The following is a 25,002-nucleotide window of genomic DNA, read 5'->3' on the forward strand; positions in this document are numbered from 1 at the left end:
TTTATTTCCGCTTCCATGAACCTATTTTCTGGTTTTATTTAGTTTAGGTTTGAACATTAACTGATTAAGTGGTCGTTTTTTTCATCAACCGCCTGGTACGCAGCACATAGACGGACAACTTCTCTTCATGTCAACGTTAGAATCCAATACTAACCGAGTAGAAAGAGACGTGTATACAATCTATCGACCATAATATAAGGTGATAAATTATCAATTATTTTCTCCCGTGTGTAAAACATTGTTGTAGCGAGAGAACTACCTTCGGAGTCAGGAGTCTGTCTGGTTAGCTTGGTGGTAAAGTAGCAAAGTATTAAATGAACGAACGTTATTACAAAGGTCCGTAATACAACGTCGGTAATTATGAATGACAGAGGCAAGTTAAATAACGTAGACGTAGCTACTAGCTGTTATTAGTACAATATTACAGGCCCGTAGCCAGCTTTATATTGGCATTATTATTGGGTGGGCGGGGGGGTTCGTTTTCAAATGTTGGCATATTTTGGGTCATTTCGGTTCATATGTGGGGGGTTGCAGTGTACAGGATTAGGTACCAGGGGGGTCTCACCTAGACCGAATAATTCTGTCCCATATAACCTTTTTATATTTTGGTGAGGGTTATATTATTGGGCAGAACGGGGTCATTGAAATTCGTGAGATCGCATGCAAAATGCTAGATACAATAATGTAACCCAAACTCAAGAGGATAGGGTTACAAAAGTGTCCTATCCTTTTATGCGGAGGAATGCCCGAGTGAATCACTGCGGCAGTTTGCTGGTGCGTTTTCAGATACTAGAACTTCCAAACTGGGTTTATTCTAAACACGAACCTTTCTCCGCTATCTGGGAACTTACTATGTATCGCAATACTCTGTATTAAACTAATATAACTGTTACAAAATTCGAAGTGACGAGCGGCGAATATACTGAGCGCCAATTTCTGTTGACTGTTGACGTACTTCGGTTTTGAAGAGCGGATCACCGACCAATCGGAGGGCGCTGCGTTGCCGATTGCTATGCGCATTGGGAAATGCGTACGTCACAGGTCAACAGAAATGGCGCTCAGGTATATTCGCCGCTCGTCACTTCGAATTTTGTAACAGGTTATATTAGTTTAATACGAGTATTGCGATACACATAGTAAGTTCCCAGATAGCGGGGAAAGGTTCGTTGTGAGAAATAAAACCCAGTTTGGAAGTTGTAGTCTCTGGAACGCACCAAGCAAACCGGCCGAGTGATTCACTCGGGCATTCCTCCGCACAAAAGGATAGGGAGGCTTTGTAACCCTATCTCTCTTGGGTTGGGTTACTTTATGTATCTAGCAAAATGCATGCGCTGGAATGCGCGGCCTGTACGCCGCTATTTGGCGTGAAAAAAACCTACCGTTCCCTTCTACATGGCTTTACCTTGCTACATGATATGTGTATACATTCACTTTCAATCGTTATTTACTTCTTAAAGATTGTTTTTTCAGAAACCCGGCTTCATTAACTTTAGTAAATTACGTTGGCCATTTACAAACAATCAGACCAATCACACTCACAGCGAGTCTATCAGAGGCCTCCTGCAGCGCCACAGATACAAGCGAAGACAGGGCTATTGTAAGACTCGCTCTGATTGTCTGATTGTTTGTAAATGCGCCAACGTAATTTACTAAAGTTAATGAAGGGCGGTGTTTCTGAAAACAAATCTTTTAAGAAGTAAATAACGATTTGAAGTGAATGTATTACACATATCAGTAGCAAGGTAAAGCCATGTAGAAGGGAGCGGTAGGTTTTTTCACGCCAATGCCGGCGTACGGCCGCATTCTCAGCGCAGTGCCATTTTTGCATGCGATCTCACGAAATTTCAATGAACCCGTTCTGTCCCAATATAACCCTCAGCCAAAATATAAAAAAGGTTATATGGGACAGAATTATTCGCGTCTACGGTCTAACCGTAACCATAGTTGTGAACACGCGGAGGGGGGGTCTTGGGGGCCTCCCCCCAGAAAATTTTTAAAATTACACCCCCTCAGATGCGTTTTCTGCGCGAGCAAGGGGGTCCGGACTCCTCGGCACCCCCCCCGTACACGCCCTGCTCGAGGCGAAGCCGGCGAGGGAGGCAAGCGACCCGAGCGGGGGGAGGGTGTGGGAGGGGGGTGTTCACTGTTCACCCCTCCCGCACGATGGAGATTTTTGCAATTATATACCTAAATGGAGCGACCCGAGGTGAAATTCTTGCAAATTTTCAAATTTATTTTTTTTGCTTGGGGGGACTCGGCGGCAAGCAGGGGGGGGTCGTTCGAGCCCCGAACCCCCCCTGGCTACGGGCCTGATATTACAACTAGTAGTAGTACTAGTAGTAGTACACTGTACTACTAGTAAGTACTAGTAACTACTACTACTACTTAGGGGTGTAACGATATACCGGATATATCGGTATATTTGCAATATATTTTGAAAACTCGATATATCGCGATACAACTTCCGGATATCGATATTTTACGTACGGTGGTATATACAAGAAATAAATTACTGGCACTTGCCTTTATGTCTTAGTTGTTAATGGCTCGAAAATTATTACACTGGCGGTGTTATATTTCGAACACCAATGCCTACACGGCGCATAACATATTACTGGTAAGCGACCACTGCATGGAGCACTGCGCGCGGTACTACTGCGCGGCAGACGTCGTGAGCGAGGCAGAGAGCACGGCAAACCAGGGGGCTATATATAGCCTTATGGTCACCTGAAGTGCCCGCGCGCGCCGCGCGATACAAGCTGAAGCGAGCACCCACTGTTTCAGTTTCAGTTTCAGTTTCAGTTTCAGTATCCAGTATTAGCCAATTATGCAGCAGGGTATTGTGATTCCAGCCAGCGGGCAGTGCTATCCGAGAGGGTATTCAGTACAGCGGGTGACATTGTTACAGACAGAGGGGCTGCACTGTCAGCGGAAAACATTGCCGTGGCTTCTCGTTTCTCAAGAAAAAACATGAGAAATTAAATCATGTCATTAATACAATATATGATGATATTAAAAACCATTCAAATTGTTACTAGTATCAATGCATGGTATACACATTCCAAATGGGTCCATACCTATGTGTCCCGGCCAGTACCTATTGTGTCCCCGTACCTATGTTTCCCGTACCTATGTGTCCAATACCCAGGTACCTATGTTTCCCGGTACCTATGTTCCCCATATTAAAAGGGGGTACTATTGAGAGAATAAAATGCTTGCTTGGCTTTGCGTGATACAATGTATAACATCACGTTTATGTACATGTATCACTGCGACCTGAGCCCACCCTGATTGTCATCGGCCACGCTTTCTTATATGCTTATACCATATAGATATATACAACACATATATGTGTTGTATATATCTATGCTTATACCATGCGAAATTTCGCGATGGTGTGTCCCCCGCTTAATGCAAAAATTGTGAACTGAACTGAGTTTTTTATTGAAATTAACTAAAAAACATTTTAATTTTTTGTTTGCTGGTCATGACCGTAACAGCCTAGGCCTTAACGCTGAAATCCGTTGTTTCGTGTACTGGGAAACATAGGTACGGGACACACAGGTACCTGGGTACTGGGGACACATAGTACTTGGGACACATAGGTACCTGGACACACATAGGTACGGCTACTGGGACACATAGGTACGGACACATAGGTATGACCCCTTTCCAATACGTATTGAGAATATCCGAAATCGGTTTTGTCAATTGCAATATATTGCAATACGGTTTTTTTGTCGCAATACTCACCCCTACTACTACTACTATAACCCCGAACCAGGCTGTGTGACTAACGGCAATAACCGAATGAAATACTCGAGCTAACCACCATTCAGCAGTCTTCCTTTGCTGCCGTTCGACGTTGCCTTGAACTTTGGCAAACGGAATTGAACAAGGCATCGCACGTTGCCTTGGCACGGTTGCCCTTAAACTATGCTGGGTAATCGTAGCTCCAAGAAACGGTATTGCTAGGGTTTGAATATCCATTCCGTCTGTTGTATAGACAATCCCGTCGCACAGCGCTGCGTCGGGCGTATAGCGGTAATCATTGGCAACGGGTTAAACGATGTACGCAGCTGAATACAAAGCTATCTTCTAACATGGTCATACTTCATTGTCTATGTCTACTTCAATTTGGCATCTTTATCAATGCTGATTGGACTGCTCCATCCGTAAATCGTCGAAAACTGATATGTAGTCTAGAGACGACTCTGAATCGGTTGTTCACATTGTACATTGTACAGGCTCCATTGTACACGCTTGGCCAACAGCGTAAACCAAGCGGAGCTAGTGCCTAGTTCTGACGTCACACGCGTCATAGCCGCCAAAGTAGGTGGCGCTTTTGCGTTTCCCGCAAATATTGCGTTAACATTGTGTTTCATCAAAAAATTTCGTTTTTCTCATACACCGTCGAAATACCCATCTCAACCTGGCTAAATTTCTCTTAGTTAGTTGTACAAAACATAGTATAATTGGATATATGTGAACCTATTTTTCATCACTAAAGGAGCCTTTAAACGTGGCCACATCAGCAAAGTACACTGGGTGTCACACTAACATGCAGACTTATGGATGGACAACGCACATCAGCTCAATCTTGTAGTAAAGCAAATTAAGACAACTCTATCATTCCTGAGAATTGAACCTTAATATTTCCTCAATGAAGTTAAGTCACCTTGCGCTATAGCCTCGATTGTTAGACGGCCCTCGCCGGCTGGAGTACGCCAGCATGTATGGGGATCCATATCAGCGCGCAAGCGACTGCCAAGCATCTGAGGAGGATGTGGTTCCAAAGACGAGACAGCACGTGGGGTGGGTATTCTCAACCGGCCACCAAAACAGGTCGCGTTGTTACTGACATGCCTTGAAACACTCAACTTGGCCGACGCTGGAAGTCAAGACGAAAGGGTGCGCCGCTTTGGCTATGGTGCTACAAGCTCGTCATAGGCAATCGGTCAACTTGGATACCAACAACCGATGCTGCATACCACCTAATCGAAGCACAGGAACATTGTCCAGAGCACTCTTTTCAAATTCCTACGTGCAGGATGTGACTACAGGAAAAGGCCTCCTCTTTCCCCAGGTCTATACAGAGTGGAACGCCTTACCCACAGAAGTTAGGGGGGGGGGGTGGGGGGGGGGGCGGGGGGGGGGTTGGCCAAGCGAGAGTTTGTCATAATAAGTCAGATTAGAGAGTCTCTGATTACTGCGCTAAAACGACATCAGCGGCAGTTTTTTTTAAAGTTAAAATTGCTTTTTTGTTGTTTTTACTTTTAGAAAATCAAAGGGGAAGGAAAATTTTATTTTTGTTCTCAACTAGGCAACCTCCCGTTGGCAGAATCGTCAGTATGTTCGATGGTGGCCAATATAGATGTAGAAGTAGAAGTAGTTAGTTTGGAAGTAGGCAAGAAGTACGGAAGAATGAGGAAGGGGAGAAGGGAGAAGCTGGTGGAGAGAAGGCAGGCAGGGGAGAGCTGGTGGAGAAGTAGGGGAGAATGGGAGCTGGTGGAGGGAGAGGCGGGAGAAGGGAGAAGCTGGTAGAGAATGAGGAAGGGGGGAAGGCGAGAGCTGGGAGGAGCGCGAAGGGGATGAAGGTGGTGGACGGAGGTGGGAGAAGCTGGTGGAGAAGAGGATAAGGGGAAAATGGAGGGGGGAGAACGGAGAATGAAGCTGGTGGAGAACGGATGGAGGGGGAGAAGGTGGTGGAAAATGAGGAATGGGGAGAAGGTGAGGAAGATGGTGGAGGGAGGAAGGGGAGAGCGTGGTGGAGGAGGGGGCAGAAGCTGGTGGCGAGAAGAAGGGGGAGCGCGGAGGAAGGGGAGAAGGAGGAGTGAGAATGGAGCTGGTGGTAGGAGGGGGAGAAGCGGGTGGAGGGGGAGGGGGAGAAGCTGGTGGAGAAGGAGGAGGGGGAGAAGCTGGTGGAGAAGGAGGAGGGGGAGAAGCTGGTGGAGAAGGAGGAGGGGGAGAAGCTGGTGGAGAATGAGGAAGGGGAGAAGGGAGAAGCTGGTGGAGGAGGAAGGGGAGAAGGTGGTGGAGGAGGGGGAGAAGCTGGTGGAGAAGGAGGAAGGGGAGAAGGAGGGGGAGAAGGGAGCTGGTGGAGGAGGAGGGGGAGAAGGGAGAAGCTGGTCGAGAAGGAGGGGGAGAAGGGATCGAGAAGCTGGTGGAGGAGGAGGGGGAGAAGCTGGTGGAGGAGGAGGAGGGGGAGAAGCTGGTGGAGAAGGAGGAGGGGGAGAAGCTGGTGGAGAATGAGGAAGGGGACAAGGGAGAAGCTGGTGGAGGAGGAAGGGGAGAAGGTGGTGGAGGAGGGGGAGAAGCTGGTGGAGAAGGAGGAAGGGAGAAGGCTCCTTCGCTACCCTGTACCAGAACTACGAGAGTGCTGACGATGTTCCACTTATACGCCCGAAACGCCGATAGACCATGTAGCGACATCTGGCGGTGGCGTTTGCAAGTTAATTTACGACGCTAAACCTGATGTTTACCGTATATACATTACTCTGTAGTGTATTCTGTAATAATAGGGACAGTGTCGTGATACAGACAGCTTTATAGTTTAAAGGGATCCTTTACTCTAGGTTGTATGGTTATTTTCGGTTAATTTCGGTTAAAATTACGCTACATAAAAAGTTTCATGGTTTAATCACCATTAGAAATATATTTTTTAAATGTTTTAAAACTAACGACTACAGTTTGATTACAACGACGGTGGCGCCACTCAAAGCGCACGATCTGAAAAGTGGCGCAAAATGACTTTTCAGCCAAGGGCTACAGACCGAGGGTGTTTTTATTAATTAATTTATAAGCAGAAGGATTGTAATATCTTATAAACGACATGGTTTCAGTTATATTATGGATAAATTTGTCATAAAATGAACATCGTTCGGTTAAATAGCATTTAGGTATAAATATAATTGCAGCCCTCGGTCTGTAACGTGCAAAATATATTGGGAAATGCGCAACTTTTTCAGGATGGCAGCACAGTCGCGGGCGTCACCGTTCAAATTTCGTAGCGTTGATGTATAATTAATTGTAACAATTAAACTAGGTATCTGGTAACAAGTACGTGTGGGTATAGACGATTTGTTATACAGTAAGTACAGTTGTATGCAGTAAAATCCAAGAGTCTAGTATCCCTTCCACACTACGCGATTTTGCAGGCGACTGAGTCGGGCAACTCAGTGGACACACAGGCGATTTTCAGCGTGATTAATCGGCGATTCATCTCGCGCCACCTAGATTGATAGTCACATGATTGAAAATGGCACCATTTGATTTGCTGATGAATCGTACATTCGGGCGCACGTAGTAGAGCATTTGTATACTCGCATTGTATAGTATCGCATTGTTCGGGCGCGCATTGTATATAGTCACGCGACTCAAATAATCGCCCGATTTTATCAAACGTGTTTTCCTGTAAATGGTGTGCCTGCAAATGTTCCTCTGCAGTGGCATTGTGGTGGGTATATGGGATCACAATCAAGGATAGTTTGGGACCCCCATAATGTGTTTGAGCATGTGTCTGGGCTTGGGCTGGTATAATGTAGGAATGCATAGATGTTGGCACCATGTCAATATAGTGGACATGTAGTGAAGTAATTGGCAAGCACATACCTGTGATATCCTGCCTAATCATGCTAATAATCAGGCTAATGAAAGAAGTGGAAAGTCCATCTTGACAAGAATAGTGAAACGTATGAAACAAATTTGTTTCCCCAAGTTTGAATGCAGTAACTACATTACCACAAATGATGGATAGGCTATTATTCAAATTGTGTTCTCTCTATAACCAGAAGAGATTTTCTCTCGTGCCTTGTTATGATCTTGTTTTAGCTAGCATCTATTTATTTATTTCTATCATGTGGTTTTAGACTGACGTGGTCTCTCTTAAGAGTTTTATCAAGGCTGGTTATTCTTGGTTGGATTATACACTCTTATTGGTTTCATATTGCAGCATTCGAGGTATAGCTGCATTCGAATGCTTGACCACAGTGGATTTTTGTGGGATTTTGCATAAAATGCTCAAACTGTGTAATATAAGGGAAACAATAACCTATTTTGTAGAGGCGCCACTGAGTATATCATGGCACGACACTGCATGGATACCAGTGCTCAACCCAGGAAATGTGATGGATTATTTCTCGGACCGCAGCAACCCGTTTTACGATCGAACATGCAACAACGAGGTTGTGAAGATGCAAAGGCTTGGTCTTGAGCAGCTAAAGTAAGCTCCTTACTGTTAAAGCTAACGTGCCCCTCCACGAGTGTTGCTAGCTCATATAGCACACAAATATGCATGCATCCAGGCATTTATGTATACGTGTTTATTCACGTGTCGATAATAGTACCCATGCACTGCTATAAGGGTCCTTAATTTTGATGAATTGTCTCGATAATGCAATGTGGTTAAGTATCATGCCCACACAAAATTTTGTATGCCGTGCTACTAGTTTCACCTCTACCAAGAGGCCAGGAAATTCTCTGGTCTGATCATGTAGTGAACCTTGTACATGAGTGTATGTTTGTCTTTGGCAGCAACATGTCAGGGCTGGAGTACATCCTTCTGCATGTCCAGGAACCAATTCTCTATGTCGTGAGGAAGCAACATCGACACTCGTCCACCCAAGTTACTCCACTGGCCGATTACTACATCATAGCAGGCATTGTGTATCAAGCACCTGACCTGTGCTCAGTCATCAACTCCCGTCTGGTGAGCGAGGTCTAAAAATTAATTAGATTGAAAATGATAAAAAAATAGCAGGCAATAACCGACTCGCTATAGTGAATTTGATCACGTCTACTGTGGGGTTGACCTTGTGGAATGGCAATGACAAAACAATGGTGACATAAATCTAGTGTTTCCCTGACAGTGATTATATTTGGTACATATATTGGGCAATCTACAGTAACAACAGCACAGTACAGTACAGTAGCAGGTCACAACTGTAGGGCAAGTGTCAATCATTGGGAGAATGGAAAATTTACTATTAGCCTGGGCTCAAAATATAGATGTAGTTACCTTGCCTTATATTTGCATCATTTCTTTCCAGCTTAACACAACTCATTATCTTCAGTCAGCATTTGAGGAGGCCTTGTCATTTTCAAGGTATCATCCATCTAAAGGATACTGGTGGGAGTTTAAGGAAAAACAGCAAGGTATGTTTCTTGATGTAAAACATTAAACCAACCTGCAATGTGCAACGTATGAAATCATTACCTGCATCTACACAGTAATTCAGTGAAATATTATGACGAATTTTAATGTATGTGAGTGTGTCTGACTTTAAGAAGGAATGTGTATTTTCACGTACAGCATCACTGGCTATTGACATAGCTAGAATGTGGTTGCAGCTATAGACGCCCACATAACACATACTATTCATGTAATATGATTAAAACTATCTTCTTTCCTTGTGAGTAAATTGCTCATCTTTCAATTAGGCTATATGGCTTATTTACATTTAATTTTTCAGACACAAAAAACAAAAAGAAAGAAAAGAAGAAAGATGAACAGGGATCAATTTTCCAGATACAGAGAGTAGATGCATTGTTAGAAGACCTTTCAAAAAGATTCCCTCCGAAGTCAATCCAACCACCACCACCACCTCCACCAGAAAAACCAAGTATGTCCTTTATTCTCAACATACCTTGTTGCTCTGCTGATATTATACATGTATGCAGTAACCGATGACACAATATAACTGTTTGATTAATCATTCATGTATATTTTACAATCCAAACACATGAACATGTTTATGCTACGTGTTTTTAGTTGACCAGGAGAACAAGTCATCGGAGGAAAAAGTAGATGTGAAACTCGAGAAAGAGGAGGATGAGACTCCAACTCAGTCAGCGGCACAAAGGCGACCTGCTCCCACGGATGGGATCAAACCTCCCCCTGATAAAAAACCAAAATTATTGCGCTAATTTAAAAACAGCATAAAGCTAAGTTCATTATATATCTAAATTAAATATATATTTTTGTGATGTATATATCATATATCTATAGTGGCTTTTTAAAACTATCTGTGTGATGGGATGTTTTGTTATGAAAATTAAAATAATGTAATTACTATGTTGGGTGTCGATACAGTAAAATATAGAAATGTTTGTTTTGTGATCTGTCAATATTTGGAATTATTAACATTCCCTAATATAATAGATAAGGTTTAGTAAGTATTTTTTTTAAACAAATAAACTTACTCATGTATAATATTGATACATAAAGTTGTTTTTTATATACACATACAATGACAACATTATTGCATCTATGTTACAATTGCGATTCTGCACATATATTACTGCTAGGACGTTAGATCATCCATCTGTTCCTTCACTGTTTGGATGGCTGCACTGAAGCTGCTGTCTGGATATTCCGACCATGAAGATAACTGCTTGAACACCTGTAATTTTATAAATTGGGGAGAACTTACCTAATTTTTCTACTAAAAGTGAACAGAAGTGGAAAATAATTATAAATAGTGCTGAAAGTAACATGTTATCATTTAAAATAGTACATGTGTTTTAAGTGCTTCTATATCGAGGCCCCCCTCCCCCCAGAAAAAATTGTATACAATACATGGACCATTGGTCAATGGCGGTCACCTTCCCAGAACACACCACGCATGTGGCTTTGCCCCTCCCAGGCAAAATGGGATTGCTATGGCCCTGTATGTATATATATATATATAAAGGGATTGACACCTCATCAGGAGTCTATCAATATTGATAGACTCCTGACCTCATGTATGTACAATTCAAAGCTCTTTATCGGAAAGACATGGTAATCACGTTTTTACTTTAAACTAAATTTTGACATTTCTACAACGTGACATTATACACTATACATTAACTCCTCTTACCTCCATGTAGTTTCTCGGTGTTAAATCTCCTGTCCGTGTGTAAATTGTGTAGCCTTGCTTTATAAGTCTTGGACCACATTTTGGTACCCACTGCCTGGTAAAATATTAAAATGAACTCATTACTGACTTGTTCATAGGCCTGAATTTGATGTTTATTTATATCTCACACGAGAAAGAAACCTGGATTATTTATTGCAGATGTGGTACATACTCCATAATGGCAATGAGTTTTGCTTTCCTCGCATTCATCAGTTGTCTCACAAAGAAATAAAGTTCAGGAAGGCGTTCTTTAGGCAACTGCTCCAATAGGTCCCGCTTTGGTGTGAGTTCCACCAGGTACATATGACCATCATCCTTGAATGTTTTCTGTACGAAAATTCATGGATGCGATAAAAGGTGATAACATTCACAGCTGTATACGACAGCCTGTCAAGGGAAATGCCAAAAGTGACAGCACAAATTTCATGGCATAAAAATGCATACATAATTCAGGGATGAGATTCTTCCGCGGATCCGCGGAAATCCGCGGATTTGACAGTCCCAGGGGTCGATTTTGTGAAACGTCTAAATTCGTTGAGAAAATTGGGAGGGGGGTAACAATGTAAAAAATTCGTTGAGAAAATTGGGAGGGGGGTAACAATGTAACAATTTAAATTATATACCCTCAACAGCACCTGACTGTAGACTGTAGAGTGTAGACAGTAGGCTGACAGCGAAGTATACAGTGTATCTGTTTTTGCGTACCAGAAAAGAAAATCCTCGTTCACAGGGTGCAGTAGAGGGGCAAACATTTGAGGTAGCTGATCACGTAACGACCATGCCTGGCCTGGGGGCCGGGTTTACATGTTGCTGTGTGCATGTTGTGTGCATGACTATGCACTGATTGTTCCATTCGCATTGTGTTTTTTTCATTCAAATCTCGTCGCAGCAAGGCAGCGCGATGTTGTGTCTAAGTAAAACAATGCAAGCGACGGGTGGAAACAGAAAAATATCATTATGTCTAGACATTTAATAAAAAATTTGCCCTATTTTCAGCCCCCTGATTTCCTATTATAGTTCGTTTGTTCCTTTTGACAACTTGAAAAGGTGATTCAAGAGTCTCCTATGTGTTCAGAATAGCTTAGAATGCACCAAATTGCACCAATCTTTTAAAAAAAATTCGTGGGGGGGGCATGCCCCCGGACCCCCCTAGCATGGCGATGACCTACGGTCCTCCCATTGCTCGCTCCTCTGTTTGCTAATTAAAATTTCAGCTGAAAATTAAATTATCCAATCTCATCCCTGATAATTCTAAAGCTTGAACATGTACGTATTACGTGAATCTTGGTTATTAGTAGTGTGCAAGCATATGTGGCAGCTTCATATTCATTGTTCACATGGAAAAGAACTTTACACTTTGATTGTACTCACTTAATGTTAAAGCTGCAACTGACTAAGCAAGACAAGCTAAATACAAAGGCAGACATACCCCTGAAGACTTGACAATTTGTTCTGAGCCGGGTGGGTGAAATGAAGACCTTGGCTCCTGCATTGAAAGAAATATTAAGCACAACTCTAAAGACAATCGATGTTGCCAGTTGAATAACACAGATATGACTAGTGATGGGAATCGGCTGGAATTTCATAATCGATTATCGGTTTCCCTTAACCGATCGATAATCGATTATAATCGGTTAATAATAGCATAGATTTCATTTAATCTTACTTTGTATATACAATTATACATAGCATTCAATATTATCATGTTTTATGATCATGTAGGCCTATTAACTCTGTGAAGGTTGCTGTATGTATATCAATGTCTGTTCCTATACAGTATTTAATCAATTTAAAAAGAAATGGTTTAAATGCCTTTATAAAAACATTAAAAGTTTTAAACCAAACATGATCAAGACATGTTCTTTATTATAGTAAGTAAGTTGTTTGTGTTCTAATAGTGTAGGCTGTGTAGCCGAGTTAATGTCCTGCCAATGGAATATCCTCTCCAACATAATGTAACAAACAATACGGAGAGTAGAATCTGATCTACGGATAACATCTGTGGGACAGAGTCAAACCAAAACAAAGACACTGTCCAATTTGTCCATGTCTATAAGTACACTAGTACCACTTTGCAATCAGACAGGACCTATGTTAACAGTGATTCATGAAGGTGTCCTCTGGACTACACACTGATGCACTTCTACTTCGCTACCAATACATGTCCATGTTGCGATTTAGTAATTTAAAAAAAAAAATTAGTAGTTTTTTTTTGTATTTTTGATAATCGATTATTTGTTTTCATAATCGATTATCGAATTTGAGACTATTATCGATCGATTTTCGATTATAATCGATCATCGGGACATCACTAGATATGACCCACATATAGTCGACTACAATCCAAGCTAGTAACATGGCAATTGTACGGTAATTAGTTATGGTAAATTTGATTGGTTAGTTCCATTTAATAGGCACAATCTTCGCCCCCCCCCCCCAGTTGGTGAAATGTTACCTAGCAATACTTACTCTGTGTAGGAGTTTGATATCAAAGAACAGACGATAATAAACGGTGGTGGCTCGATATCTAGACAGTAGTATTCCTGGCTCGGCTGTCATGTACTAAAATAGATATATATATATAAGATTTAGAATAGAGTAAAGTAATGCAATAAGAATAAGAAATTATTTGTAACAATATGCATTTAGTAATGCAATGAAACCCGAATGCAGCGTTAAAGACAGTGCATTCCAAACTATAAACATGATCAATAACTTGACTTCGAACTACTTTTTATGTTTGACTGTACACAAACAGCACTAATTTTAAGATTTCCATGACAAAGCTTCTCTACCCAATATTCCTTGTGTGGAATGTAGAGGCAGAATTGACACCTCCCAAGAGAAAACAAGCCTGACATGTTTGACAGTCTCCACAGCATATGACGAAGGAATGTGTACTGTTTCCATGGGAGCACCCCTACAATCGTTACTGGTGAGTCTGTGGAACATCAATGCAACATAAACAGCATGCGGTTTATTTTACTCTAAGTGCATAATTTACCTAACCTATAACTTTATATATTGATTATCATCTGCTTCGATTTCCAGGTATTTGCATAATTCTAAGTTAAATTTTAAATTCTTTAATGCATTCCAGTTCAAATAACAAATTGAAATTGGAGAAACATCATAATTACCAACGATATAATACCGTATTTAAAACAGCTAACTATTTCAATATCATCTTGTCCTAGGGGTTATCAGTGTGTTTAATTACCAGTACCTTCATGCCAAGGTCGACGAGAAATTCCTTCTAACATGGTGGACTCAGACGTTTTACATCGTGTAGATAACGTGTGAATAGTGGTCAGGTCTTTAGGTACAAGCACCAAATTGTGAGGATATTGCGATTCAAGAATCTGTAGGAAATATGTGCGTGTGTGTTAAACAACTATACTCACGTGTAATTGCACATATGTTGAATATATTTAATGCATAACCAAGTGACATTATTACAAATTCTTATCACTAGATATTCACAGCAAACTCAAAAGCAGACTCAAGTTTGATACCTTCAAGTATGGTATGAATTCATTATGGGGTTCAAACACCCGTATCCTCTCAAATCCACTTTGCAACAGTTTCTTGGTTAGAACTCCTGGACCTGTAAAAATAGGAAAAAACACCCGCACATTAACACAACCTTAGTTTGATGTAAGGACTGCAAAGTTTGTATAAACAAATACAGCTTCATGATTTAGAAATGACAATTATGTTGCAAATCACAGATATTGTGAATACATTCATGTGTGAAAACTTTAAAATTAATCACATCACTCAATGCTGGAACTAACTAATTCATCAATAATAAACATATTTTGTTAATAATAAGTCCATTTATAAACAAGCTATTGGAAATTGTTAATTTGTTATTATGAGAACATTTGGAATACAAATAAAAACGAACCTGGGTTGATTTCAAATATGGACCTCCCACTATCCTGCTTGAGATCATTTCCTAGTTTGTCTAGCAACATGTCTGCAACCCTTTCATTGATAACATACATACTCTCTGCATGCCGATTTCTTCTGAAAAGAAGTTTCTTGTGCCGCTTTTGTAGAGTATAGTCAGATACTTCACAGCCCTTAAAATAAAATTAAACATGTCTGACATAATAATACATTAATGCAGCTTTTTTAATGCTAATTCTATTTCAAATATACTGTTAATATCTATCTATTATTGCCTTGAGTTTCAGTATATATTATTATATAGATCTATATCTGGCTATGTGTGTGCGTGTGTGCGTGTATGCAATTAAGCGTACATGCATGCGTGCGTGCGCTTTTAATAACACTGGCAAAACTTTGGAGATCCAATATTTGTAGCAATAAGATCAGGGCTTTTCTTGAGATTGATATTCAGTTCTGAATTGACATACTGAGATTGCCAATCTGTTGATGAATAGATGGACAAACAGTAAAGCCACACGTAAAGCCGCATGCATGCATGCAAGATTCACTAATGTAAAATTTATCTGGAAACTGTTCTGACAAATTGTTCTGCAAATTTCCTAGCAGGGGTGGCAGCATGCAGCAGGGCTCATAGTGTCCATGTCCCCCAGCGTACTGCCGGAACGTACCCTGGGTACGGTCCGGTATACCGGAACGTACCCTGGTAACTATCTGATATGGTTAGGGTTAGGGTTAGGGTTAGAGTTAGGGTTAGGGTAAGGGTTAGGGAGTAGGCGTAGGCGACTCCCTAGACTCGTTAGTGGAGTAGGCGAGGTACGGTCCGGCATATTAGATAGTACCAGGGTACGTTCCGGTATACCGGACCGTACCCAGGGTACGTTCCGGCAGTACCCTGGGGGACATAGACCCTCTCAGCAGCAGCAGGTGATTTCCTGCCAAGTAGCAATCATGGAATATGATCATGTATTGACACGATCACAAATGTGTTAACGAAAACAACAATATTTACACCATCAGTGACTATTTATTATCACATACAATACCCTTATTCCCAAAGTATAAATATTTCTTCTCAATATGGCATTCTTTACTTAATCACTAATACTAATAGTGCCACTAGTTTTGAGAATAACACACGTTTCCCGCTACTGTAAGCAAAACGTCAGTTGTTGTATAATTTATAAATGCTACTTCTAGCTACGTAACATAGCTTTTTGCTCTGCCACACGCCGACGCATCTGGGCCTGTGGTGAAGCAAAATGTAATGTATGTCTCATGGTCTTGACGGACTTGCGGCCCCGGTTTTTGCGCGCAGCGCACAGCTGCGAAGCCGCGCCCCAACAGTGAACACGCCGCCCCCTTTTTGTCCAGTTAGACAGACCTCAGACAGACCTCAAACAGGGGTCTGAAAACGCACTCCGCGAAAACTGGGTGCAATCAAACCGACATTTCGGGATGGACGGCTTGAGGCCATCTCTAAACGGCCCCTAAACTTTTTTTGGGGTGGCGCGCCTCATGGCTAAGACGTAGTGGCTCCTACAAGGAAACCCAAGAAATGCCGTCAATCAGCGATGAAGCACTCGCTCATTGGCCGCTACGCGATGACGGGCGCTATGGCCGAGTATAGCGTTATTTCTATCACAGAGCTTTTTACGAAGTGTCATATACGGCGCTCCACGTGGGGGGGCGCGGTCTAGCGCTATCTCCAAATGCGATGCCGCCGTGGCGGCGCCGGCTGCGTACGTGCCATGTTTGGACCAACCTTTTGACCCCGCGCTGCCCGTGGCAACGGCACGTCGTGCGAGCACCTGCGCTGGCGTGGCCGGCGAATACTGCGAGCACGTGGTGGCGTGGCCGTGCCAGTTTTTACACGTAGCTAATCGTAGATACTGGGAAAGCAGCGGCAGCAACAAATACTCGCCCCTGCCGCGCAGCGCGCAACAAGCAAGCAGCAGCAGCAAATGCCCCCAACCAAGGCCGCCGTAGCCGAGCCGGTGTAGGTGTGATGAAAACTGCGCGATGTTACGCTTCCCGCTATACGGATTCGCGCGCCCGCCCTCCTTCGGCGCGCGAATTCGTATAGCGGGCATCGCGAGATGCTACATACAACACACCGCGGTCGCGTGCGCCCAGTCCCGCGGAAGTGCGCGGCTTAACCGCTCTTGGCGGTCGGGGAACAACGCATCTTTTGCGCAACGCCATCTTGTACCCGGTCTCTCTGGATGCATTGCCATTGGCATTGATGGGCCATATGACATGTCATACGATCATACCGATGTGAGCGTAAAGATCAGCATTCAGGGCCCAAGGATAGAGAACATGGGTCCCAATAAAACCAATGTGCCTAACAGGCTAACCCTAACCCTAACCTATTATATTGATATAATATTATATTGATATTGATGTAAATGACATTGGTTTTATTGGGACCCATGTTCTCTATCCTTGAACCGCATTCATGATTCAGTACCATCCATGCAGTTACCATAACCATGCCAGAAGTTTATTTGCCGATTCTACTTCTACTTCTACGCTATATTGGCCACCATCAACATACTGATGATTATGCCAACGAGAGGAGCTAGTTGAGACTTAAATAAAATTTTCCTTCCCTTGATTTTCTAAAGAAAAAAAACCGAAAAAGCAAATTTTACTTAAAAAAACTGCCCTGATGTCGTTTAGGCAGTAATTAGAGACTTAAAGGAACATAGATTTCCGGCTGTCACCACTTCAGTGGGTAAGGCGTTCCACTCTGTAATTGACCTGGGAAAGAAGGAGCCTTTCCTGTAGTCACATCTGCAGGATGGGATTTGAAACGAGTGCTCTGACATGTTCCTGGTGCTTCGAGTAGGTGGTATCAGACGGTTGTTGGTATCCACGTTGACCATGCCGTTGACGAGCTTGTACATCATAGCCAAACGGGCAACCCTTCGTCTTGACTCCAGCGTCGGCCAGTTGAGTGTTTCAAGCATGTCAGTAACACTCGACCTGTTGTGGTGGCGGTTTGAGACATATCTCGCTGCTCGTCTTTGGACCATTTCAAGATGTTTGCAGTCCTGCGCCTGATATGGATCCCATACCGTGCTGGCATACTCCACCGTGGGCCTAACCAATGAGGTATAGGCAAGTGATTTAACTTCCATTGAGGAAATATTTAGGTTCCTTCTCAGGAATGATAGGGTTCCATTTGCTTTACTACAGATTGAGCTGATGTGGTTGTGCCATCGAAGGTCTGCTGTTAGTGTGACACCCAGATTCATATGATATGATATCACACACTATGAGTATGACTTTAGTATTTATATAAATTTTGCTACCCACCTCTTCATGGGTAAACCACGTAGGTGTGATTGAATGAAGTGGTCTGATGCCTACGGCTACGCGACTATTGAAGACATGTGATTTTGATTCCATTAAAATTAAAATACGACGTGATGCAAACGGCATAAAATATAAATGTGCCATAATGTGGTTACCACCGGTCCATTATCCCTTAAACTATTATATAATTCAAGGTACGCCAATGACACTGGCTTGCCATTTCTAAATAGTCAAATCATTATATTTCGCAGAGTGTCTGATGGGGGCAGCCATGTTTTTCGTCAAGCCAATAATGCGCATGCGTCATTACCCTTACGAGCCCCCGATGACGTCTCCACCAAAATAATACAGCTGGATTTCGTGTTGTGAAATGTCTCAGATCTGCGTCATATTCTGATTGAAATTGTGACGACGTGGCGTGTATTTTGTCAAAATACAGGCCACCGGCGATTTGGTCAACGCCCTGGCATCATCATCAGATTCGGACGACGGTGGATCGTCCCCCCCACCGCGAAAAAAACAGCGTTTAACAGCTGATATCATGCACCAGGCTAATGGTGGCCCTGATATCCAAGTTCAACAACACAATGGAGACTTCGTCGCGGAGAACACTCGCAATTCCGTGGAGAATGGGGCTTGTGCTTCGAATGGAGAAATGGATAGACATGAGGACGAACGTCTGAAGACTCCCATGTCTAAATCTGACCAGGACATTATTCGATTGATTGGACAGCACCTACGAGGATTGGGACTAAAGTATGGATGCTTATGAACAGCAACACACCAACACTACTGTCACTAGATTACAGTAGATTACCTTAGGAAAGGGGCCTCCAATAGTTTGATTATAATGCAATACTCAATGATAAGAAGCTAAAAGTTTCATGGGAAATATATTATATTTATCTACTTGCATCGTTTTATCCAAATTGCTGAGTGGTGGTGCTGCATATAAGATATTAATTATTAAAACATTAATGGTACAGTATGAACCTAGCTCTAGTACTATAGCCCGCGTTACGTACAGTTGCTACAGCGCCTAAAATTTATGTCCCAAATGAACGTTTTGTATATCATGCATGTTACTGTTGTAGTGAATCTTTCTGAATTGATTACCAATGGCAATTTTCATGAATTTTATTTGTTGACTTATTCCCCTCATTCCTTTTGTCACTTTTGAAATGTGTTTCAGTCGCACAGCTGGCCAGTTGATGCTGGAATCTGGGTGCCGACTCGAGCATCCATCTGCTGCACAGTTCAGGCAACATGTGATGGATGGAGACTGGGAAAAAGTAAGTGAATTGTGAAGCTGTGTCTGTACAGAAAATATGCCCGATCCATATTATTTGCTTGTCTTTTCTGTATTATTATTGATTTTGTATGGTAATATGCATATTTAAACCTATGTGCATGCAGGCATGCTGTCACAGCGTGCTCTCATAAAGCTATGTGGATGTAGTGAATCAATTGGACATTACTTGGGCACAGGAACGACTGTTCGTGTCATGTTGCTGCAAATAATTGGGCAGAAAGGTTATGCTAATACAGTGTAGCATGTAATGCACAATGTGGTCTTGGTAGATGTACTCATTGACTGCAATTTTGCACTAAACATTTGGCAGAAAGGTGCAAATAAAGTGTGTACAGCATGGCATGTTATGTACAGTGTACTACTGGTAGATTTACTGATTGACCATCATCAGAGTTGCATGACAAATTAATAATATGTCATTGCTGATTTGAAATTTTCCTCTTTTTTTACAAATGTACATTCAAACATTTTAATTATGTCAAAGCTGTGTTCACCAGTGGTTAACATTATTTCTGCCTTTCTAATATAGCCTGTTTGTGATGGCATTTCAATAGTCCAGATATCCTTCACTTCTTACTATTATACCACTTTGCGTTATAGGCTAAAGAAGACCTGGATGAATTAGGTAGACTTGTTGATGAGCCTGAAGGAACACAGGTATTGTTTATTTTAACCTTAATCTCAGACAAAGCATGGGAATATGTTCATGTACATAATACATTTTGAAGATGTCAGACACATAGATTTGCTGCTTTTATAACATACAGGAGCAGGAACACCGTCACAATCATACACGCAACGAAAACCTAAATATGTGATGAGACGTAAAGAAATGTAACTATCATTAGTCGGAGCACAGTTGTAACTAGAGCATATTCAAGTTACATATTTTACATGAAATCCGCTCCTCATAAAGCTGATTCTTACTACTTACTGTTGGTGACATAACATCATGTATGCTCTTACCTATACAATCTGAATGATAGGGACCACACTGATCAGCAAATCTGGGGCACTGATTCCATATATATTGATGGCTATGTGTAATTGTCATTGGAATTTTCTAAGACATTTTTCATTGCGCAGAAAATGAATTTTTTGCTGCTTGAACAAAAATACTTGGAGGGTCTGCAAGATGGACGAATGTTGGAAGCACTTCAGTGCCTGCGACATGAGTTAACACCACTGAAGTACAATACAGAGCGTGTGCACGAACTTAGTGGGTAGGTCCACTCACATAGATAAATGCAGTGGTTGTAACTTGTAGGCATCTACAGTTAGTACCTAGTTGGTTGATATTATATTCTGTGTGCTGGTTGCTATATATATATACGGAAGAGTATTATGTACCCTTTATTATGTATTTCTGATCGTATATTTCTAAAATGAGCCAAGTTTTTACATATTGTGTGAATATATAATTATTGTACCACATAGAATGCATGCATGTTTACCATGGGATGTGGAGAAAATAATGTGGAAATATGTGGTATGTATGTAGTTTCAAATTTGAACTGGTCTTTGTCAGGTACATGATGTGCAGTACTCCAGAAGAGCTTATGCAAACTGCGAAATGGGAAGGGAAAGGACCCTCGTCTCGCATTAAACTTATGGAAAAACTACAATGTATGTAGATTTGTCAACAACTAAGAACACAATAGCAGTAGAGTTGAGTGTTTTTTAGTGTGAGAATATACTTGCTAGATGAAACATGGCATCTAGGCTGTAGCTAAGAGGGTAGGGGTGTCTAGATATTGTTATATGGCATTGGTCAAAGGTCAACTGCAGAGAATCCAAACCACGTGTGTGTTTTTAACGTTTTTAGTGTTTGTTTTCATTTCGTGGTCTTTGGCATGAAAAGTAGCTTTAAAGAGCTTTCAATAGTTATATTTGCATTTATATTCAGTGCAAAATATGTTAGCATAAGTTTTAACATTAAGGTCTGTATTAAAAATTCAGATATTAAATCGGAATTGATTTTTTATCTAACAGTCCCAATGAGAAACCCGGTGTCTTTTAACAGATTTATTTTGCGATTTTAAAAAGGGCTAAAAGTAATAGTGAAGAATTTTTGTACCATATAATAAGCTCTTGCCTTTTATGAGAAGAGTTAAGCAAACATTGAAGGAATTCAGTTTTAAATGAAATCATGTAACAAATCCCTCTTTTAATTCTATCCAAAAATATTACATAATTTGTTTTGAGATTTTTAATAAAAGTTCTTTTTAAACTTTTTAAAGATGATTAATAAATTCTCAACTTCACCCCATGGTTGTGGAAATTCTTTAGTTATGCTATTTAAAATAAATGGGTTGGCAGCCTAACATAGTGTTGCATGTTTTGCAGCATTTCTTCCACCATCTGTGATGTTGCCTCCAAGGAGGCTGCAGACTTTGCTGCTGCAGGCTGTGGAACTGCAACAGGAGCGTTGTCCGTATCACAATACAACCGTAAATACTGGCCTGGAAAATGTGTCTCTTCTCATGGATCACATGTGCAGCAGGTAGAAACAGGGTGAATGCAGTACCCTGTACATCTTTTGTTTTTTTTCTGGCCCTGGTGTATGTTAGAATTTCTTATCTTCCCCATTATTACCAAGTGTATTGACCTAGTTTCCATGTTATGGTGCATACGATTTCTGTCAGGGTATGAGTTTGGGCTAGACTAGGTGCGCAATAACATTATCTTAATCTCTATGACGCTTATATACGTGGTACAGGTTTATTACATGTCCGATTCAATTTTTTTTTTTTTTAGGGAGCAGTTTCCCTGCCAGGTAATGCAGACGCTGAATGATCATTGTGATGAGGTTTGGTTCTGCAGATTTTCCCACAATGGAACAATGCTGGCCACAGGTTCTAAGGACCAGACACTAATCATCTGGGATGTAGACATGGTGGGTGGCAATTTCATATGAAGCTTTTACTTATGTAAATGCAGTGAGCAAAGCACCCCTAATTCGGGCAATACACAGGTTGTCTGTTATTTCCCAACATCTAATTCATTCAGATGGGAAACCTAGAAGCTAATGGGAAAAGATAAAATATAAGGGTATGTGCAAATAACCATCATCTCAACTTTTCTCAATAGTTCCTGTAAGCTGTGATGGAAAGGTGTCAAGGTGTCTCAGCTGGTTTTTGTTATTTATCTAATTTAGTGTTTCAAATCATTTAGTTTATTCTGCTATATATGTTTGTTTTGTTCTAACTAGGATACCCATCAGTTGAAGCATCGAAGAACGTTTGATGGTCATTCATATGGTGTATCATACATTTCCTGGTCACCCGATGATAAATACGTTGCGGCGTGTGGCCCCGATGATTGCTCTGAACTGTGGGTGTGGAACGTTGAGGTATGAAAGAATACTTATGTCACCTCACATGATACATCATGTTAATCACGTCACCGACACGTTTTGGTTCAACCAGAATGCAATAATTGAGGCTTAGCTCTTCTTGATAAATTATTATCACATGGTTAAAAATTTTAGTATGGTGTATCACTATCAGTAGCATCACATTCTTCAGTTGTTCTTTGGTGCTAGTTTTTAAAAAGTGTTAGAATTATGTTGAAATATTTAATGACAAGTTCATTACTGTTCCTTTTGTATGAAATTGCTGTCAGTTCTGTGAAGTCTGTTCCCATGTACATTTTTGAGAAAAATAAATATACCTAATTGTACTTTTAGACTGGAGAGCAAAGAGTAAAAATCAGCCATTCACCTGAAGACAGCCTCATCTGTTGTTCCTTTCACAAAGATGGGAAAAAGTTTGTGTGTGGTGGCACACGTGGCCAGTTCTACCAATGCGTGAGTGATTTGTTGTTAGTAGATATAACTGTATAAGTCATCATAAATCATAGCATGTTGCTGGCTTTGGCAATAATTTATCTTGTCTATATAAGCTCACTCCAGTAGCATGTGCTTCCTACTTGGTTTGCTCATGCTAGACATTTGTGCCAGCACCTGCTATATTTCTTATATGCATCCCTGCTCACTTTTCTATCTAGCGACGTGCATTTACGTAACGTTCTACTTGGCTTCGTCCTCGACACACTATGTAATTTTATCAGCATTTGAGATGTTCTTTGTTATGACAGGTTCGATGTTAAATATTTTTGCATTTTACCAACAGGACCTAGATGGAAACTTATTGGACTCCTGGGAGGGAGTGCGGGTGCAATGCCTGTGGTGTCGGAACGATGGCAAGACTGTCTATGCTGCTGACACTCACCACCGCATTCGTATCTACAACTTTGAAGAGTTGAGCGATTCCCAAGTGTGAGTGTTCTGTTACTTAACATCGTTGTCATCATTGATATCCCGGCAGTGAAGCTCTAGTAACTGTGAATGGCCACAACTGCACAATGTGCATGTTACCACATAGAAACGTGGTTTTTAGCCAACCTAAATAGTGAAATTTCTTGTGGAATCTACAAGTATTATACGTGTATATATATTTTACAGCATACTTTTATGCATTTAGTGCATAACTAACATCACTTTTTTCAGGACAAGTCTCGATAATGTGTGGTAAATTATTTGCCTCAGTTTTGACTACCTTTTCTAACACTATTGCGTAGAAGTTCTGAACTGTATTGTGTTGATGCTAGTGTGACTCTGGCAAGTGTGACAACATTTCCTCGTCCAATGTAAAATTACAGGTAATAGTAATATGTTGCAATGAGGTATTACAAAAGTGCATAAGTTATAAAGTATTGTTCATGGTTTTAGTGTGCTTTCACTGTGTGATTCATTTATAAAACATGCAGCATTAATGCTACTGTAGTTAAGGTGAGATGTAACAGTTACTTCATTCTGTATGTAGGATACAGGAGGACCATCCTATCATGTCTTTCACTGTTTCGGAATCGGGACGCCTTGCTTTACTTAACGTAGCTAATCAGGTAACTATTATTCGGATATATGCGTTCTTCCATAAATTACTGAGTATCTAGCTATATCAACAGACTACAATGTAAATTGAAACAAGAGGTGGTTTCCATACAATGTTTGTCTTTTGACCCCTTTATTTTCTGCGAAAGGTCTGTAAGGGTGAGGACTGGCGTTCGATACGTGAACAAAGCCAAATGTATATTTACACAACAAGTAGATAATAGAAAAAGTGTTACCCACGGTTATCACAGCATCTCTAAGCAGTATTCAACTTGACTTTATTCCATTGGTTTGTGAATAAATCTATTCAGTCTCACTTATCTTTTCATTATCTTTAATTCTCTCGTGGTCATATGGCACCAGCAGATAGCATGCAAACCTCGTTTTTTTAACAAAATTAAATTTTAAATACCACACCCCCTCAAGTTTTGAGCCATTTGTTGCATGTAATCTACGATTTTTGAACGGGTTGAGGCACCTACGTGGTACCCATGTAGCTGCTAATTCCTGATTGACCCAGTTTTTAGCTCATCTGATGTAGTCAGATGCAGCTTGTAGAATCGCATGATTGTCCGTCCGTCCGTGCGTCAACAGTTGGGCACAAATCTTAACCGCTCGATGTACGCTCACGATATTCGGGATGTGGAAGGGTAATCCGA

The 25,002-nt window shown here is 41.3% G+C and overlaps 3 protein-coding genes across 9 annotated transcripts in view; 2 read left to right on the plus strand and 1 right to left on the minus strand.

The window, feature by feature from the left end:
• The first annotated feature begins 110 nt into the window (after positions 1 to 110).
• Positions 111 to 10,210, plus strand: LOC106812431 (mediator of RNA polymerase II transcription subunit 6-like). Of its 4 annotated transcripts, none has more exons than XM_014816315.1 (6): positions 111 to 199; positions 8,062 to 8,221; positions 8,533 to 8,707; positions 9,048 to 9,153; positions 9,471 to 9,620; positions 9,770 to 10,210. In XM_014816315.1, exons 2-6 carry the CDS (start codon positions 8,127 to 8,129, stop codon positions 9,922 to 9,924), a joined length of 681 nt encoding a protein of 226 aa, XP_014671801.1. In that variant the 5' UTR covers positions 111 to 199; positions 8,062 to 8,126; the 3' UTR covers positions 9,925 to 10,210. The 4 variants fall into 4 exon arrangements, with proteins under 4 accessions (XP_014671801.1, XP_014671798.1, XP_014671799.1 ...); XM_014816312.1 differs by lacking the exon at positions 111 to 199 and adding an exon at positions 225 to 336; XM_014816313.1 differs by lacking the exon at positions 111 to 199 and adding an exon at positions 237 to 373.
• On the minus strand, positions 10,208 to 18,523 carry LOC106812430 (dimethyladenosine transferase 2, mitochondrial-like). Of its 4 annotated transcripts, none has more exons than XM_014816311.1 (10): positions 18,448 to 18,523; positions 14,809 to 14,986; positions 14,414 to 14,505; positions 14,125 to 14,260; positions 13,694 to 13,839; positions 13,368 to 13,460; positions 12,328 to 12,384; positions 11,071 to 11,225; positions 10,860 to 10,953; positions 10,208 to 10,400 (listed from the first exon to the last, which is right to left on the minus strand). In XM_014816311.1, exons 2-10 carry the CDS (start codon positions 14,906 to 14,908, stop codon positions 10,302 to 10,304), a joined length of 972 nt encoding a protein of 323 aa, XP_014671797.1. In that variant the 5' UTR covers positions 14,909 to 14,986; positions 18,448 to 18,523; the 3' UTR covers positions 10,208 to 10,301. The 4 variants fall into 4 exon arrangements, with proteins under 4 accessions (XP_014671797.1, XP_014671796.1, XP_014671793.1 ...); XM_014816310.1 differs by lacking the exon at positions 18,448 to 18,523 and adding an exon at positions 18,293 to 18,433; XM_014816307.1 differs by lacking the exon at positions 18,448 to 18,523 and adding an exon at positions 18,138 to 18,433.
• A 130-nt stretch (positions 18,524 to 18,653) lies between these two features.
• The window catches only part of LOC106812429 (WD repeat-containing protein 26-like), an 8,366-nt gene continuing 2,017 nt past the window's right edge, over positions 18,654 to 25,002 (plus strand). Inside the window, exons 1-11 of the mRNA XM_014816306.1 lie at positions 18,654 to 18,893; positions 19,330 to 19,429; positions 20,050 to 20,106; positions 20,536 to 20,672; positions 20,978 to 21,075; positions 21,796 to 21,952; positions 22,207 to 22,345; positions 22,661 to 22,801; positions 23,138 to 23,257; positions 23,583 to 23,728; positions 24,276 to 24,354. Of these exons, the coding sequence (XP_014671792.1) occupies positions 18,679 to 18,893; positions 19,330 to 19,429; positions 20,050 to 20,106; positions 20,536 to 20,672; positions 20,978 to 21,075; positions 21,796 to 21,952; positions 22,207 to 22,345; positions 22,661 to 22,801; positions 23,138 to 23,257; positions 23,583 to 23,728; positions 24,276 to 24,354 (1,389 nt within the window). The 5' untranslated portion in view covers positions 18,654 to 18,678. The remainder of the gene's footprint in view (positions 18,894 to 19,329; positions 19,430 to 20,049; positions 20,107 to 20,535; positions 20,673 to 20,977; positions 21,076 to 21,795; positions 21,953 to 22,206; positions 22,346 to 22,660; positions 22,802 to 23,137; positions 23,258 to 23,582; positions 23,729 to 24,275; positions 24,355 to 25,002) is intronic.

The sequence above is a fragment of the Priapulus caudatus genome, unplaced genomic scaffold, assembly GCF_000485595.1.
Source record: "Priapulus caudatus unplaced genomic scaffold, Priapulus_caudatus-5.0.1 Scaffold647, whole genome shotgun sequence".
In the NCBI taxonomy this organism is placed as follows: Eukaryota; Metazoa; Priapulida; class Priapulimorpha; order Priapulimorphida; family Priapulidae; genus Priapulus; species Priapulus caudatus.